The sequence below is a fragment of the Pseudorca crassidens genome, chromosome 12, assembly GCF_039906515.1.
Source record: "Pseudorca crassidens isolate mPseCra1 chromosome 12, mPseCra1.hap1, whole genome shotgun sequence".
Classification (NCBI taxonomy): domain Eukaryota; kingdom Metazoa; phylum Chordata; class Mammalia; order Artiodactyla; family Delphinidae; genus Pseudorca; species Pseudorca crassidens.
The window spans coordinates 60,433,707-60,452,212 of NC_090307.1; the positions used below are offsets into that span (position 1 = coordinate 60,433,707).

Consider the following 18,506-nt stretch of genomic DNA (forward strand, 5'->3'; position numbering starts at 1 on the left):
ATCCATTTTGAGCTTATTTTTGTGTATGGTGTTAGGGAGTGATCTAATCTCATACTTTTACATGTACCTGTCCAGTTTTCCCAGCACCACTTATTGAAGAGGCTGTCCTTTCTCCACTTTACATTCCTGCCTCCTTTATCAAAGATAAGGTGACCATATGTGCGTGGGTTTATCTCTGGGCTTTCTATCCTGTTCCATTGATCTGTCTTTCTGTTTTTGTGCCAGTACCATACTGTCCTGATTACTGTGGCTTTGTAGTATAGTCTTAAGTCAGGGAGCCTGATTCCTCCAGCTCCGTTTTTTGTTCTCAAGATTGCTTTGGCTATTAGGGGTCTTTTTGTGTTTCCATACAAATTGTGAAATTTTTTGTTCTAGTTCTGTGAAAAATGCCATTGGTAGTTTGATAGGGATTGCATTGAATCTGTAGATTGCTTTGGGTAGTAGAGTCATTTTCACAATGTTGATTCTTCCAATCCAAGAACATGGTATATCTCTCCATCTATTTGTATCGTCTTTAATTTCTTTCAGCAGTGTCTTTGTTTTTTTTTAACATCTTTATTGGGGTATAATTGCTTTACAATGGTGTGTTAGTTTCTGCTTTATAACAAAGTGAATCAGTCATACATAAACATATGTTCCCATATGTCTTCCCTCTTGCATCTCCCTCCCTCCCATCCTCCCTATCCCACCCCTCCAGGCTGTCACAAAGCACCGAGCCAATATCCCTGTACCATGTGGCTGCTTCCCACTAGCTATCTACCTTACTACGTTTGTTAGTGTGTATATGCCCATGACTCTCTCTCGCCCTGTCACAGCTCACCCTTCCCCCTCCCCATAACCTCAAGTCCGTTCTCTAGGAGGTCTGCGTCTTTATTCCTGCCTTACCCCTAGGTTCTTCATGACATTTTTTTTTCTTAAATTCCATATATATGTGTTAGCATACGGTGTTTGTCTTTTTCTTTCTGACTTACTTCACTCTGTATGACAGACTCTAGGTCTATCCACCTCATTACAAATAGCTCAATTTCGTTTCTTTTTATGGCTGCGTAATATTCCATTTTATATATATGCCACATCTTCTTTATCCATTCATCCGATGATGGGCACTTAGGTTGTTTCCATCTCCGGGCTATTGTAAATAGAGCTCCAATGAACATTTTGGTACATGACTCTTTTTGAATTTTGGTTTTCTCAGGGTATATGCCCAGTAGTGGGATTGCTGGGTCATATGGTAGTTCTATTTGTAGTTTTTTAAGGAACCTCCATACTGTTCTCCATAGTGGCTGAAGCAATTCACATTCCCACCAGCAGTGCAAGAGTGTTCCCTTTTCTCCACACCCTCTCCAGCATTTATTGTTTCTAGATTTTTTGATGATGGCCATTCTGACTGGTGTGAGATGATATCTCATTGTAGTTTTGATTTGCATTTCTCTAATGATTAATGATGTTTAGCATTCTTTCATGTGTTTGTTGGCAGTCTGAATATCTTATTTGGAGAAATGTCTATTTAGGTCTTCTGCCCATTTTTGGATTGGGTTGTTTGTTTTTTTGTTATTGAGCTGCATAGCTGCTTGTAAATTTTGGAGATTAATCCTTTGTCGGTTGCTTCATTTGCAAATATTTTCTCCCATTCTGAGGGTTGTCTTTTGGTCTTGTTTATGGTTTCCTTTGCTGTGCAAAAGCTTTGAAGTTTCATTAGGTCCCATTTGTTTTTTTTGTTTTTATTTCCATTACTCTAGGAGGTGGGTCGGAAAGGATCTTGCTGTGATTTATGTCATAGAGTGTTTTGCCTGTGTTTTCCTCTAAGAGTTTGATAGTTTCTGGCCTTACATTTAGGTCTTTAATACATTTTGAGCTTATTTTTGTGTATGGTGTTAGGGAGTGATCTAATCTCATACTTTTACATATACCTGTCCAGTTTTCACAGCACCACTTATTGAAGAGGCTGTCCTTTCTCCACTGTACATTACTGCCACCTTTATCAAAGATAAGGTGTCCATATGTGCATGGGTTTATCTCTGGGCTTTCTATCCTGTTCCATTGATCTATCTTTCTGTTTTTGTGCCAGTACCATACCGTCTTGATAACTGTAGCTTTGTAGTATAGTCTGAAGTCAGGGAGCCTGATTCCTCCAGTTCCTTCTTTCGTTCTCAAGATTGCTTTGGCTATTTGGGGTCTTTTGTGTTTCCATACAAATTGCAAAATTTTTTGTTCTAGTTCTGTGAAAAATGCCATTGGTAGTTTCATAGGGATTGCATTGAATCTGTAGATTGCTTTGGGTAGTAGAGTCATTTTCACAATGTTGATTCTTCCAATCCAAGAACATGGTATATCTCTCCATCTATTTGTATCATCTTTAATTTCTTTCATCAGTGTCTTATAATTTTCTGCATACAGGTCTTTTGTCTCCTTAGGTAGGTTTATTCCTAGATATTTTATTCTTTTTGTTGCAATGGTAAATGGGAGTGTTTTCTTGATTTCACTTTCAGATTTTTCATCATTATTATATAGGAATGCCAGAGATTTCTGTGCATTAATTTTGTATCCTGCCACTTTACCAAATTCATTGATTAGCTCTAGTAGTTTCCTGGTAGCATCTTTAGGATTCTCTATGTATAGTATCGTGTCATCTGCAAACAGTGACAGCTTTACTTCTTTTCCGATTTGGATTCCTTTTATTTCCCTTTCTTCTCTGATTGCTGTGGCTAAAACTTCCAAAACTATGTTGAATACGAGTGGTGAGAGTGGGCAACCTTGTCTTGTTCCTGATCTTAGTGGAAATGCTTTCAGTTTTTCACCATTGAGGATGATGTTGGCTCTGGGTTTGTCATATATGGCCTTTATTATGTTGAGGAAAGTTCCCTCTATGCCTACTTTCGGCAGGGTTTTTATCATAAATGGGTGTTGAATTTTGTCGAAAGCTTTCTCTGCATCTATTGAGATGATCATATGGTTTTTCTCCTTCAATTTGTTAATATGGTGTATCACGTTGATTGATTTGCGTATATTGAAGAATCCTTGCGTTCCTGGAATAAACCCCACTTGATCATAGTGTATGATTCATTTAATGTGCTGTTGGATTCTGTTTGCTAGTATTTTGTTGAGGATTTTTGCATCTATGTTCATCAGTGATATTGGCCTGTAGTTTTCTTCCTTTGTGACATCCTTGTCTGGTTTTGGTATCAGGGTGATGGTGGCCTTGTAGAATGAGTCTGGGAGTGTTCCTTCCTCTGCTATATTTTGGAAGAGTTTGAGAAGGATAGGTGTTAGCTCTTCTCTAAATGTTTGATAGAATTCGCCTGTGAAGCCATCTGGTCCTGGGCTTTTGTTTGTTGGAAGATTTTTAATCACCGTTTCAATTTCAGTGCTTGTGATTGGTCTGTTCATATATTCTATTTCTTCCTGATTCAGTCTTGGCAGGTTGTGCATTTCTAAGAATTTGTCCATTTCTTCCAGGTTGTCCATTTTATTGGCATATAGTTGCTTGTAGTAATCTCTCATGATCTTTTGTATTTCTGCAGTGTCTGTTGTTACTTCTCCTTTTTCATTTCTAAATCTATTGATTTGAGTCTTCTTCTTTTCTTGATGAGTCTGGCCAATGGCTTATCAATTTTGTTTATCTTCTCAAAGAACCAGCTTTCAGTTTTATTGATCTTTGCTATCGTTTCCTTCATTTCTTTTCCATTTATTTCTGATCTGATTTTTATGATTTCTTTCCTTCTGCTAACTTTGGGGTTTTTTTGTTCTTCTTTCTCTAATTGCTTTAGGTGCAAGGTTAGGTTTTTTATTTGAGATGTTTCCTGTTACTTAAGGTAGGATTGTATTGCTGTAAACTTCCCCCTTAGAACTGCTTTAGCTGCATCCCATAGGTTTTGGGTCGTTGTGTCTCCATTGTCATGTGTTTCTGGGTATTTTTTGATTTCCTCTTTGATTTCTTCAGTGATCACTTCGTTATTAAGTAGTGTATTGTTACACTCCATGTGGTTGTGTTTTTTACAGATCCTTTCCTGTAATTGATATCTAGTCTCATAGCGTTGTGGTTGGAAAAGATACTTGATACAATTTCAATTTTCTTAAATTTACCAAGGCTTGATTTGTGACCCAAGATATGATCTATCCTGGAGAGTGTTCCATGAGCACTTGAGAAAAATGTGTATTCTGTTGTTTTTGGATGGAGTGTCCTATGAATATCAATTAAGTCCATCTTGTTTAATGTATCATTTAAACCTTGTGTTTCCTTATTGATTTTCGTTTTGGATGATCTGTCCATTGGTGAAAGTGGGGTGTTAAAGTCCCCTACTATGAATGTGTTACTGTCGATTTCCCCTTTTATGGCTGTTAGTATTTGCCTTATGTATTGAGTTGCTCCTATGTTGGGTGCATAAATATTTACAATTGTTATATCTTCTTCTTGGATCGATCCCTTTATCATTATGTAGTGTCCTTCTTTGTCTCTTCTAATAGTCTTTATTTTAAAGTCTATTTTGTCTGATACGAGAATTGCTACTCCAGCTTTCTTTTGGTTTCCATTGCATGGAATATCTTTTTCCATCCCCTTACTTTCAGGCTGTATGTGTCTCTAGGCCTGAAGTGGGTCTCTTGTAGACAGCAAATATATGGGTCTTGTTTTTGTATATGTTCATTTAATCTGTGTCTTTTGGTGGGAGCATTTAGTCCATTTATATTAAGGTAATTATTGATATGTATGTTGCTATTCCCATCTTCTTAATTGTTTTGGGTTCGTTATTGTAGGTCTTTTCCTTCTCTTGTGTTTCTTGCCTAGAGAAGTTCCTTTAGCAGTTGTTGTAGAGCTGGTTTGGTGGTGCTGAACTCTCTCAGCTTTTGCTTGTCTGTAAAGGTTTTAATTTCTCCATCAAATCTGAATGAGATCCTTGCTGGGTAGAGTAATCTTGGTTGCAGGTTTTTCTCCTTCATCACTTTAAATATGTCCTGGCAGTCCCTTCTGGCTTGCAGAGTTTCTGCTGAGAGATCAGCTGTTAACCTTATGAGGATTCCCTTGTGTGTTATTTTTCCCTTGCTGCTTTTAATATGCTTTCTTTGTATTTAATTTTTGACAGTTTGATTAATATGTGTCTTGGCATGTATCTCCTTGGATTTATCTTGTATGGGACTCTCTGTGCTTCCTGGACTTGATTAACTATTTCCTGTCCCATATTAGGGAAGTTTTCAAGTATAATCTCTTCAAATATTTTCTCAGTCCCTTTCTTTTTCTCTTCTTCTTCTGGAACCCCTATAATTCGAATGTTGGTGCGTTTAATGTTGTCCCAGAGGTCTCTGAGACTGTCCTCAGTTCTTTTCATTCTTTTTTCTTTATTCTGCTCTGCAGTAGTTATTTCCACTATTTTATCTTTCAGGTCACTTATCTGTTCTTCTGCCTCAGTTATTCTGCTATTTATCCCATCTAGAGTATTTTTCATTTCATTTATTGTGCTGTTCATCGTTGTTTGTTTCATCTTTAGTTCTTCTAGGTCCTTGTTAAATGTTTCTTGCATTTTGTCTATTTTATTTCCAAGATTTTGGATCATCTTTACTACCATTCTGAATTATTTTTCAGGTAGACTGCCTATTTCCTCTTCATTTGTTAGGTCTGGTGGGTTTTTATCTTTCTCCTTCATCTGCTCTGTGATTTTCTGTCTTCTCATTTTGCTTATCTTACTGTGTTTGGGGTCTCCTTTTTGCAGGCTGCAGGTTCATAGTTCCTGTTGTTTTTGGTGTGTGTCTCCAGTGGCTAAGCTTGGTTCAGTGGGTTGTGTAGGCTTCCTGGTGGAGGGGACTGGTGCCTGTGTTCTGGTGGATGAGGCTGGATCTTGTCTTTCTGGTGGGCAGATCCATGTCTGGTGGTGTGTTTTGGGGTGTCAGTGGACTTATTATGATTTTGGGCAGTCTCTCTGCTAATGGGTGGGGCTGTGTTCCTGTCTTGCTAGTTGTTTGGCATAGGATGTCCAGCACTGTAGCTTGCTGGTCGTTGAGTGAAGCTGGGTGCTGGTGTTGAGATGGAGATCTCTGGAAGATTTTCGCCATTTATTATTATGTGGAGCTGGGAGGTCTCTTGTTGACCAGTGTCCTGAAGTTGGCTCTCCCACCTCAGAGGCACAGCACTGACTCCTGGCTGCAGCACTAAGAGCCTTTCATCCACACGGCTCAGAAGAAAAGGGAGAAAAAGTAGAAAGAAAGAATTAGTAGAAGTAGAAAGAAAGAAAAAGAAAGAAAGAAAGGAGGGAGGAAGGGAGGAAGGAAGGAAGGATAAAAAGAGAGAAAGAAGATAAAGTAAAATAAAGTAACATAAAATATAATAAAGTTATTTAAAAAATTATTAAGAGAAAAAAAACCAAAAACAAAAAAACGGACGGATAGAACCCTAGGACAAATGGTGGAAGCAAAGATATACAGACAAAATCTCACACAGAAACATACACACTCACAAAAAGAGGAAAAGGGGAAAAAATCATAAATCTTGCTCTCAAAGTCCACCTCCTGAATTTGGGATGATTCGTTGTCTAAAGGAGGGAAGGAAGGAAAGAAAGAACGATGATAAAGTAAAATAAAATAAAGTTATTAAAATTAAAAGTAATTATTAAGAAAAAAATTAAAACAAAACAAAACAAAAACGGATGGATAGAACCCTAGGACAAATGGTGGAAGCAAAGCTATACAGACAAAATGTCACATAGAAGCATACACATACACACTCATAAAAAGAGGAAAAGGGGAAAAAATCATAAATCTTGCTCCCAAAGTCCACCTCCTCAATTTGGGATGAGTCCTTGTCGATTCATGTATTCCACAGCTGCAGGGTATATCAAGTTGATTGTGGAGCTTTAATCCGCTACTTCTGAAGCTGCTGGGAGAGATTTCCCTTTCTCTTGTTTGTTCTCACAGCTCCCAGGGGCTCAGCTTTGGATTTGGCCCTGCCTCTACGTGTAGGTCGCTGGAGGGCGTCTGTGTTTTCGCTCAGACCGGACGGGGTTAAAGGAGCCGCTGATTCGGGGGCTCTGGCTCACTGAGGCCGGGGGAGGGAGGGGCACGGAGTGCAGGGTGAGCCTGTGGCGGCAGAGGCCGGCGTGATGTTGCACCAGCCTGAGGCGCGCCGTGCGTTCTCTCGGGGGACTTGTCCCTGGATCCCGGCACCCTGGCAGTGGCAGGCTGCACAGGCTCCCCTGAAGGAGGTGTGGATAGTGACCTGTGCTCGCACACAGGCTTCTTGGTGGCGGCAGCAGCAGCCTTAGCGTCTCATGCCTGTCTCTGGGGTCCGCGGTTTTAGCCGTGGCTCGTGCCCGTCTCTGGAGCTCCTTTAAGCAGCGTTCTTAATCCCCTCTCCTCGTGCACCAGGCTGTGTTGTCAACATTTTTAAATTATTTTTTTTTTACAACTCTCTTGAGGTATATTAAGTACAGTTAAACAGCAGATATGTAAAATGACTGGTTTCGATATATGTATAGACCCATGAAACCATCACCACTAACAAAATAGTCAGCAGTTCCATCACCCCAAAAAGGCTCCTCATGCCAATTTGTAAATCTATTCCTCTCTCCTTGACCTCATTTTCTAGATTTTTATATAAGTGATCTCATACAATATGTATTTTTGTGTAAGGCTTTTTTCATTCAGCATAATACTGATATTTCTAAGATTCATCCATGTTGTTGATATATCAATTGTTTATTCCTTGTTATTTCTATGTAATATTCCAGTATGTGAATATACCACACTTTATCAATTCTTATATTGATGGACATCTGGGATGTTTCTAGTTTTTAGCTACTACAAATAAATCTCCTAAGGATGTGTATCTACAAGTCTTTGTGTAGATATATGTTTTTATTTCTCTTTGATAAAAACCAAGAATAGAATAGAATGGACATGTGGTGGGTGTATATTTCACTTTTTAAAGAAATTACCAAACTGTTTTCCAAGGTGGTTGAACCATTGTACATTCCCACCAGCAGTGTGCAAGAGTTACAGTTGCTCAGCATCCTTGTGAACACTTCGCCATTCTAGATGGTATATAGTCGAATCTTTTTGTGGTTTTAATTTACATTTTCCTAATGACTAATGATGATGAGTATCTTTTCTTCTGCATTTGGTCATTCATATTTCTTCTTTTGTGAAGTATCCGTATCTTTTTCTCCTTTGTAATTGGGTTGTTTGTATTACTGTTGAGTTATAAGAGTTCTGTATATATTCTGGATACAAGAGCAGGACTGCTCCTGATGAATTATCTTTGTTTTCTTTCATCTGAGAATGTCCTTATTTCGCTTTTGTCTCTGAAAGATACTTTTATATTTTCACCGGATGTAGAATTCTGGGTTGATAAACCCGTTTCTTTTTGTACATTAAAGATGTAGTTCTGCTATCTTCTGGCCTTTGGGATTTCTCCTGAGAAATTCATAGATATTTGAATCATTGTTCCTCGGTATGTAATGTGTACTTTTTTTCTCTAGCTGATTTCAATAATTCTTTAATTATTTTTGGATTTTAGAAGTTTGATTATTGTTGTTGAGGCATTGTTTTCTTTGAAATTTTTCTGTATGGAGTTTGCTGAGTGTCTTGAATCTGTAAATTTATGTATTTCACTAAATTTGGGGGACTTTTTGCCATTCTTGATGAAAAAATTTTTTTGTTCCAAACACTCTCTCTTCTGCCTATAGGACTCCAGTTATGCTATGTTAGATCTGTAGAAGTTATCTACCTGACACTCTGGGGTTTTTTTCAATCTTTTATCTCTCTGTTATGTTGGATAATTTTCATTGTTCTATTTTCAAGTTTGCTGACCCTTTCCTTTATCATCTACATTCTGATACTGAGTCCATCCAGTGATTTTTTTCACTTCAGATATTGTATTTTTCAGTTCAGTAATTTTCAGTTGGTTCCTTTTTCTATTTTCCATTTCTCTGTTGAGAATTTGTATCATTTCATTCATTTCAGATGTGTTTACCCTGACCTTTATGTAGCATAGATATAATCACTGCTTTAAGATTTTTGTCTGATAGTTCCATTTTGAGGTTGGCATTTTTTTCCCCTTGAGAATTCGCCCTATTTTCCTGGTTGTATATATCAATATGTTGAAAGATTTTGAGTTGTATCCTGGACATAACAAATGTGAATGTTATGTATTGTAGACCCTGGGTCCTATTATACGTCACTGAAGAATTGTTGATGTTTTGTGTTTTAGTAAGAAATCGACTAGATTATGTTCAGACCATAAGTTCTGTCACACTTTCTGTTGGTTATATATCAACTAACACACACACACACACACAAATGCATACCTTTCACTTGACTTCGGGAATTGCTATGAGTCCCCAATAATTCACTGATTTGTCTAGTCACTTTATCAGTTTAGGATTCCTCTCCTTTTTCTCCCCAACTTTACTCAATTCCATTATAACAACGAGAGGAGGAAAAAGTGTTCTCTTTTAGGTTAGCCTATTAAGAAGTGCTTTCTTCAGTTCATTTCTGATCTCACCTAGAAGATTGAAAGATTTTCACAGAGTCTTCTGAGTTTGAACATTTTTTTCCAGCCAGACTTAGTGAGTTTAGCCTGCCAGCTGGTTTTCCACATTTTGCCTTTCTCACTCGTATTTTTTTCTTAAACTCCATGATCAATTTAATCAAACTTCAAAGGTACAGAATTACATTTTTAAAATTTTTTATAAATTTGTTTATTTATTTAGGGCTGCATTGGGTCTTCATTGCTGCGCACGGGCTTTCTCTAGTTGCGGTGAGCGGGGGCTACTCTTCTCTAGTTGCGGCGAGCAGGGGCTACTCTTTGTTGTGGTGCACGGGCTTCTCATTGCAGTGGCTTCTCTTGTTGTGGAGCACGGGCTCTAGGCACGTGGGCTTCAGTAGTTGTGGCTCGTGGGCTCAGTAGTTGTGGCTTGCAGGCTCTAGAGTGCAGGCTCAGTAGTTGTGGTGCACAGGCTTAGTTGCTCTGCGGCATGTGGGATCTTCCTGGACCAGGGCTCGAACCCGTGTCCCCTGCATTGGCTGGCGGTTTCTTAACCACTGCGCCACCAGGGAAGTCCCAGAATTACATTTAAATCAAACAGTATTAATCAGGCTCATTAATTTCCTAACCACACCTAAATGCTGCTTACCTTTCTAGTCTGGTTGCAAATGGTTACACACCATTTTGGTTACATACCACATGTAACCTCTGGTGTGTCTGTTCCTCACAAGCTCCCATCTGCTCCCTTGACTGATGTTCTTTCCCTAATTGTTCTCTTCTGAGCACCTAATAGCGACACAACTCAGTGCTTTCCAATTTTTATTAAAGCTTTTTACTGTGTTTTTATTCATAACAGACAGTCACATTTGGACTTTGAACACATGCTAAAAATTAAATTGTTGATGAAATGCTTGATGTTTATAATGGTTCTGACTAAAACAAACTGCCATAAACTTTACTCTTTCATGTCAATGAAATTCCTCTAATTATGTAAACAGAGACCACCACAGCTTTACAATATTCAAGATAGGAGTTTGTGTTTTAATAGTTTATAATTAAATATTACCCACTACATATACTCTGAGAAGAAAATATCATTTCTAAATTGTGTTACTCAGAAAAAAATGATTTCCATTATGTTTTCACCCAAGTCCTTGCTTCAGACAACTGTGATGGGTCCCATTGCTGGACCCTGAGAGAGTTTGAAAGGAACATGAGCTATGTCTTTGTCACAGTTTGAAAAAATCGTGATAGTTTTGACACTTCAGAATATTAAGCTGAAAATTTCACTACATATTGATATTATGAAAACTGTTCAGCCTATAGAATTTCTTTTGGGAATATCTTGCAAAAGAGGCTTATTCTGCTTATTTGCTCTGTGCTTTTTAGATGGCTCAGAGGAATTACATTTGCAAAGAACTTTTGAAATTTATAGGAAGAACTACACTGCTGAGGTATTTTTGGAAAAAAATGATAAACTAATATTCAACTCAACAATTATCTACTAATAATCTCCCATAGGTCCTAATTATTTTAGCTCCGGGAGAAATGCCCAAGAAATATCCAACACAATATAGACCTTCCAGGAGCTATGAACCAATTAACAGATTGTTGAGGAGCACATACAATCTGAGGGGGAAAATGAGCATAAATAAGAACCATTAAAAAACAAAAATACTAATTTGAAAAGATACATGCATTCTACTGTAGCACTGCAATATAGCAATGTAGTAGCATTATTTACAGTATCCAAGTTATGGAAGCAACACAAGTGTCCATCAACAGACAAATGGATAAAGAAGATGTGGTACATGTACGTACAGTAGAATACTATTCAGCCATTAAAAATTTAAAAAGAATGAAATTTGCTCTTTTGCAACAATATGGGTGGAATTGGAGGGTATTATGCATAGTGAAATAAATTATACAGAGAAAGATAAATACTGTTTGATATATAAATGACAAAGCTTGCAGTAGTGAGAAGAGTCCTGGGCCAGTCCTTGATCCAGCCAGCTGGCTGAGACACCTCCATTCAGACGTTCTCACCATTCTCTCAAATTCAATACATTCAAAGCTTAAGTTCATAATTTTTCTCAATTTACCTCCTGTCTGTGGAACCACCGTTCTCATTGTCCAGGCTCCCGATCTTTTACTGCCTAAAGCTAATGTACTGCTGGAGCCTCTAACATTCCTATACACCTCTCTTGTCCTTTATCACTGCCCTGGTATCAGCCACCACTCAATTAGTGTTGCTCAACTGGCTGACTCAGGCTGCACTCTCCAGCTAGTTTATGATTTCAAATGCACCATTTCATCACACCACTCTCCTAATGGAAAACCCTGACACTTCATAAGGCATTGCATCCAGTCTCCTTCCTACCTCCTTAACTTTTGGGCTCTCCATGATTAGGCCCCATCCACTCTGTTCTCTCTCCACCTACCCGTTCTCCCACCTGCCCCCCATTATTCCTAACAGTCCCCTTTCTTTCAGCTGGGCAGCTTAGACCCATGTGTCATGGTTCCACACCTCCTCTCTAGACCCAAACAACACCATGCATAAGAAAGCACTTTGTAAATTGTCTGTGGCCCACAAAAGCCACTGTTGTGCATTCTGCAAAGCCTAGTTACAGCTGCCTCTTTAAACCTTCCCAGACCTGTCTTTCTCATGGTACCACAACTTAGCCCTTGATTTATAGTGTTCTAAGGTGAGAATACACGTGTCTTCTGGCCCATCAATTCTAACAGAGCATTTTATCTATTTTCATCTCAATTTCTGGTTTGGATACTAAATTGGCACTTAATTCATAAGCCTGTGTTGAATATGGTTGTTCCATATCCAGCCACATGTACATCATCCCTAATTATGATGCATCCTTTTAGAGATGGTCGTACAGACAGACAATATAGGAAAATCAATAAGGTATTATATAAATCAGGCTTCATAAAGGTTATACCAGCTGTGTTAAATGCATTGGTTAGTTTTCTTTTTCTTGTTGCTGCTGTTTAATAAAGCTTGTCTTTAAACCAACTGATCCTTGCACTTTTTTTTGCCAGCAGGTGTGACTGAGGATTACATTTCACTGAGGATTAAGGTCAGTGTTATTGGCTTATCCAGATGTTCTCCTTTTTGAGTCAATTTTAGTAATATTTCCAAATATATGCCTTTCCATGGTTGGTATCATAACCACACCTTACAGGTAGAAGATTGAGGCTTAAAAACAGCATTGGAGGGCTTCCCTGGTGGCGCAGTGGTTGAGAGTCCGCCTGCCGATGCAGGGGACACGGGTTCGTGCCCCGGTCCAGGAAGATCCCACGTGCCGTGGAGCGGCTGGGCCCGTGAACCATGGCTGCTGAGCCTGTGCGTCCGGAGCCTGTGCTCCGCAACGGGAGAGGCCACAACGGTGAGAGGCGCGTGTACCGCAAAAAAAAAAAAAAAAAAAAAAGCACTGGATACTATGGGAAAAAAGTATGGTTGTTCCTCAAAAAATTAAAAATAGACTTAGACTTACCGTATGATCCAGTAATTCCACTTCTAGGTATATACCCAAAAACATCAAAAGTAGGAACTCAAAGAAATATTTGTTTACCCATATTCAAAGCATTATTCACAATAGCCAAAAGGTGGAAGCAACCCCAGTGCACACTGATGAATGGATAAACAAAATATGGTATATACACATGATGGAATATTACTCAGCCTTAAAAAGGAAGGAAACTAACACATACTACATCATGGATGATCCTGTAGGACATTATGCCAAATGAAATAAGCCAGTCACAGACAGACAAATGCTGAATGACTCCACTTATATGCGGTGACTAGAGTAGTCAAACTCCTACAGACAGAAAGTAAAATGGTGGTTGCCAGGAGCTGGGGAGAGAGGGGAGCTGGGAATTAGTGTTTAATGGGTACACAGTTTGTTTTGCAAGATGAAATGAGTCTTGGAGCTGGATGGTGGTGATGGTTGCATAAGTGTTAAAGTACCTAAAACCAGAGAACTATACACTTAAAAATGTTAAAATAATGGTTAAATAACTTAAAAATGGTTAAGATAGTGGTAAAAATGTTTTAAAAATATATTTATTTTTGACTGTGTTGGGTCTTCGTTGCTGCTTGCGGGCTTTCTCTAGTTGCAGCAAGCGGGGGTTACTCTTGGTTGTGGTGCACGAGCTTCTCATTACGGTGCCTTCTTTTGTTGTGGAGCACAGGCTCTAGGCGTGTGGGCTCAGTAGTTGTGACACATGGGCTCAGTAGTTGTGGCACACGGGCTCTAGAGCGCAGGCTCAGTAGTTGTGGCGCACGGGCTTAGTTGCTCCGCGGCATGTGGGATCTTCCCAGACCAGGGCTTGAACCCGTGTGCCCTGCATTGGCAGGTGGATTCTTAACTACTGCACCACCAGGGAAGCCCCAGTAAAAATGGTTTTATGCTATCTATATTTTACCACAATTTTAAAAAACAGTGATGGATTAACAAACTAAGCAAATGCTTGGGCCACCAAAAATAGGTTTTGAAAATAATCTGATGTTTCAATAAAAGCATCATGGGAAAAATATGATCTTCAGCAAATTATGTTACATGTCTTTTAAGACGTAGATTTAAATTTTTTTTTGAATTATTTGGTAGGGAGGGAAGGGGTATCAATCTTTCTAGGCCCTTGGAGCCTGTAGAGTGGGATTGCCAGATTTAGCAAATAAAAAATATATGATATCATGGAATAGTTAAAAACATGTTCATTGTTTATCTGAAATTCAAATTTAACTGGGTGTCCTGTAGTTTATCTGGCAACCTTACACTAAAGACCTGAATCCTGCCTTGCTGAGAGAGGTTAAGGAACCAGCAGAAGGCCCTGCAGTGAGAGTCAGAGCCAGGTGTCTTAGCTGCAGCCCAGGTTCTTTACCATCACGGGGAGACAGCCAAACCAAGGGTGGCTCTACGCATGCTCTGTAAAGGCCAAAGCGGACAGAGCTGGGTGCTCCCTTGAGGGGGTCTTCTAAGAGAGGCCTTGGGAATAGTTATAACCACAAAAGGCCCAAACTCTGTTTTAGCTTTATTAATAAGTTGGGAGGGGGAGAGAGGGGCAAAAGCCCATGGCAACTCTATAACCTGCTGTCTGTCCTGGTTTGGATCTTTTCCTCACCCAGTGTGATGAACCAAGGTCTAGAATGTCTGAGCCGTCATCTCCCGCTGTAGATGGTTTCCATAGAAACATGAACAGAAAGGCCACCCACGGCACAGTGAGGAGGCCCCTTGTGCATTTTCACTGCTGACATGGCAAATGCCCTTTTCCTAATCCAGCTGTCAAGTGAGCTGCCTTAAGTCTGCAGTTGTCTGAATTCCTTAAATTGCCAGATGCTATAGAACAGACGGCACTCCCGCAGTTGGCTGCTACCTTTCCTAATATCTTCATGCAGTTGTTTACTGGGAAGGAATTGCATCAGCCAGGAGGTGCAGATGGCCACAAGTGTTCAGAAACATGAGCAAGGCGCAGAAGGACAGGGCCCAGGACCACATTTGTCTTCCTTGTTTATGAAATTATTATCTCTCACAGAAATAGAAATTGAACCTATCACCTTCCATATTATAAAAGCAGGTCATTTCTAAGAGTGGTAGAGACCTCTCTTCAAGTAATCATTTGCAAAGTGCAATCATTTTTCTGAAGCAAATGGAATAGTAGCCATTTTTTTTTAACATCTTTATTGGGGTATAATTGCTTTACAATGGTGTGTTAGTTTCTGCTTTATAACAAAGTGAATCAGTTAAACATATACATATGTTCCCATATCTCTTCCCTCTTGCGTCTCCCTCCCTCCCAGCCTCCCTATCCCACCCCTCCAGGCTGTCACAAAGCACTGAGCTGATCTCCCTGTGCCATGCGGCTGCTTCTCACTAGCTATCTACCTTACGTTTGGTAGTGTGTATATGTCCATGCTTCTCTCTCGCTTTGTCACAGCTCACCCTTCCCCCTCCCCATATCCTCAAGTCCGTTCTCCAGTAGGTCTGTGTCTTTATTCCTGTCTTACCCCTAGGTTCTTCATGACATTTTTTTCCCTTAAATTCCATATATATGTGTTAGTATACGGTATTTGTCTTTCTCTGTCTGACTTACTTCACTCTGTATGACAGACTCTAGGTCTATCCACCTCATTAAAAATAGCTCAATTTCATTTCTTTTTATGGCTGAGTAATATTCCATTGTATATATGTGCCACATCTTCTTTATCCATTCATCTGATGATGGGCACTTAGGTTGTTTCCATCTCTGGGCTATTGTAAATAGAGCTGCAATGAACATTTTGGTACATGACTCTTTTTGAATTTTGGTTTTCTCAGGGTATTTGCCCAGTAGTGGGATTGCTGGGTCATATGGTAGTTCTATTTGTAGTTTTTTAAGGAACCTGCATAGTGGCTGAAGCAATTCACATTCCCACCAGCAGTGCAAGAGTGTTCCCTTCTCTCCACACCCTCTCCAGCATTTTGTTTCTAGATTTTTTGATGATGGCCATTCTGACTGGTGTGAGATGATATCTCATTGTAGTTTTGATTTGCATTTCTCTAATGATTAGTGATGTTGAGCATTCTTTAATGTGTTTGTTGGCAGTCTGTATATCTTCTTTGGAGAAATGTCTACTTAGGTCTTCTGTCCATCTTTGGATTGGGTTGTTTGTTTCTTTGTTATTGAGCTGCACGAGCTGCTTGTAAATTTTGGAAATTAATCCTTTGTCAGTTGCTTCATTTGCAAATATTTTCTCCCATTCTGAGGGTTGTCTTTTGGTCTTGTTTATGGTTTCCTTTGCTGTGCAAAAGCTTTGAAGTTTCATTAGGTCCCATTTGTTTTTTTTGTTTTTATTTCCATTTCTCTAAGGAGGTGGGTCAAAAAGGATCTTGCTGTGATTTATGTCATAGAGTGTTCTGCCTATGTTTTCCTCTAAGAGTTTGATAGTTTCTGGCCTTACGTTTAGGTCTTTAATACATTTTGACCTTATTTTTGTGTATGGTGTTACGGAGTGATCTAATCTCATACTTTTACATGTACCTGTCCAGTTTTCCCAGCACCACTTATTGAAGAGGCTGTCCTTTCTCCACTGTACATTACTGCCACCTTTATCAAAGATAAGGTATCCATATGTGTGTGGGTTTATCTCTGGACATTCTATCCTGTTCCATTGATCTATCTTTCTGTTTTTGTGCCAGTACCATACTTTCTTGATTACTGTCGCTTTGTAGTATAGTCTGAAGTCAGGGAGCCTGATTCCTTCAGCTCCGTTTTTCATTCTCAAGATTGCTTTGGCTATTCGGGGTCTTTTGTGTTTCCATACAAATTGTGAAATTTTTTGTTCTAGTTCTGTGAAAAATGCCAGTGGTAGTTTGATAGGGATTGCACTGAATCTGTAGATTGCTTTGGGTAGTAGAGTCATTTTCACAACGTTGATTCTTCCAATCCAAGAACATCGTATATCCCTCCATTTATTTTTTATTATCTTTAATTTCTTTCAGCAGTGTCTTATAATTTTCTGCATACAGGCCTTTTGTCTCCTTAGGTAGGTTTATTCCTAGATATTTTATTCTTTTTGTTGCATTGGTAAATGGGAGTGTTTTCTTATTTTCACTTTCAGATTTTTCATCATTAGTATATAGGAATGCCAGAGATTTCTGTGCATTAATTCTGTATCCTGCTACTTTACCAAATTCATTGATTAGCTCTAGTAGTTTTCTGGTAGCATCTTTAGGATTCTCTATGTATAGTATCGTGTAATCTGCAAACAGTGACAGCTTTACTTCTTCTTTTCCAATTTGGATTCCTTTTATTTCCTTTTCTTCTCTGATTGCTGTGGCTAAAACTTCCAAAACTATGTTGAATAAGAGTGGTGAGAGTGGGCAACCTTGTCTTGTTCCTGATCTTAGTGGAAATGCTTTCAGTTTTTCACCATTGAGGATGATGTTGGCTGTGGGCTTGCCATATATGGCCTTTATTATGTTGAGGAAAGTTCCCTCTATGCCTACTTTCGGCAGGGTTTTTATCATAAATGGGTGTTGAATTTTGTCGAAAGCTTTCTCTGCATCTATTGAGATGATCATATGGTTTTTCTCCTTCAATTTGTTAATATGGTGTATTGATAAATTGCATTGATAAATTGATAAATTTGCATATGTTGAAGAATCCTTGCATTCCTGGAATAAACCCCACTTGATCATGGTGTATGATCCTTTTAATGTGCTGTTGGATTCTGTTTGCTAGTATTTTGTTGAGGATTTTTGCGTCTATGTTCATCAGTGATATTGGCCTGTAGTTTTCTTTCTTTGTGACATCCTTGCCTGGTTTTGGTATCAAGGTGATGGTGGCCTTGTAGAATGAATTTGGGAGTGTTCCTCCCTCTGCTAAATTTTGGAAGAGTTTGAGAAGGATAGGTGTTAGCTCTTCTCTAAATGTTTGATAGAATTCGCCTGTGAAGCCATGTGGTCCTGGTCTTTTGTTTGTTGGAAATTTTTTTTTTTTTTTTTTGCAGTACGCGGGCCTCTCACTGTTGTGGCCTCTCCCATTGCGGAGCACAGGCTGTGGACACGCAGGCCCAGCGGCCATGGCTCACGGGCCCAGCTGCTCCGCGGCATGTGGGATCTTCCCGGACCGGGGCACGAACCCGTGTCCCCTGCATCGGCAGGCAGACTCTCAACCACTGCGCCACCAGGGAAGCCCTGTTGGAAGATTTTTAATCACCGTTTCAATTTCAGTGCTTGTGATTGGTCTGTTCATATTTTTTTATTTCTTCCTGATCCAGTCTTGGCAGGTTGTGCATTTCTAAGATTTTTGTCCATTTCTTCCAGGTTGTCCATTTTATTGGCATAGAGCTGCTTGTAGTAATCTCTCATGATCTTTTGTATTTCTGCAGTGTCTGTTGTTACTTCTCCTTTTTCATTTCTAAATCTATTGATTTGAGTCTTCTTCTTTTCTTGATGAGTCTGGCCAATGGCTTATCAATTTTGTTTATCTTCTCAAAGAACCAGCTTTCAGTTTTATTGATCTTTGCTATCGTTTCCTT

At 39.2% G+C, this 18,506-nt stretch overlaps 1 protein-coding gene across 2 annotated transcripts in view; it reads left to right on the top strand.

The window, feature by feature from the left end:
• The window catches only part of ARHGAP28 (Rho GTPase activating protein 28), a 192,055-nt gene that overhangs the window by 163,813 nt on the left and 9,736 nt on the right, over positions 1-18,506 (top strand). The window contains exons 19-20 of one of the 2 annotated variants that reach the window (XM_067699666.1): positions 12,527-12,561; positions 12,667-15,269. In XM_067699666.1, the coding sequence (XP_067555767.1) occupies positions 12,527-12,561; positions 12,667-12,678 (47 nt within the window). In that variant the 3' untranslated portion in view covers positions 12,679-15,269. Of the gene's footprint in view, positions 1-12,526; positions 12,562-12,666; positions 15,270-18,506 lie in introns of those variants that run through there. The other variant, XM_067699665.1, reaches the window with a different exon arrangement.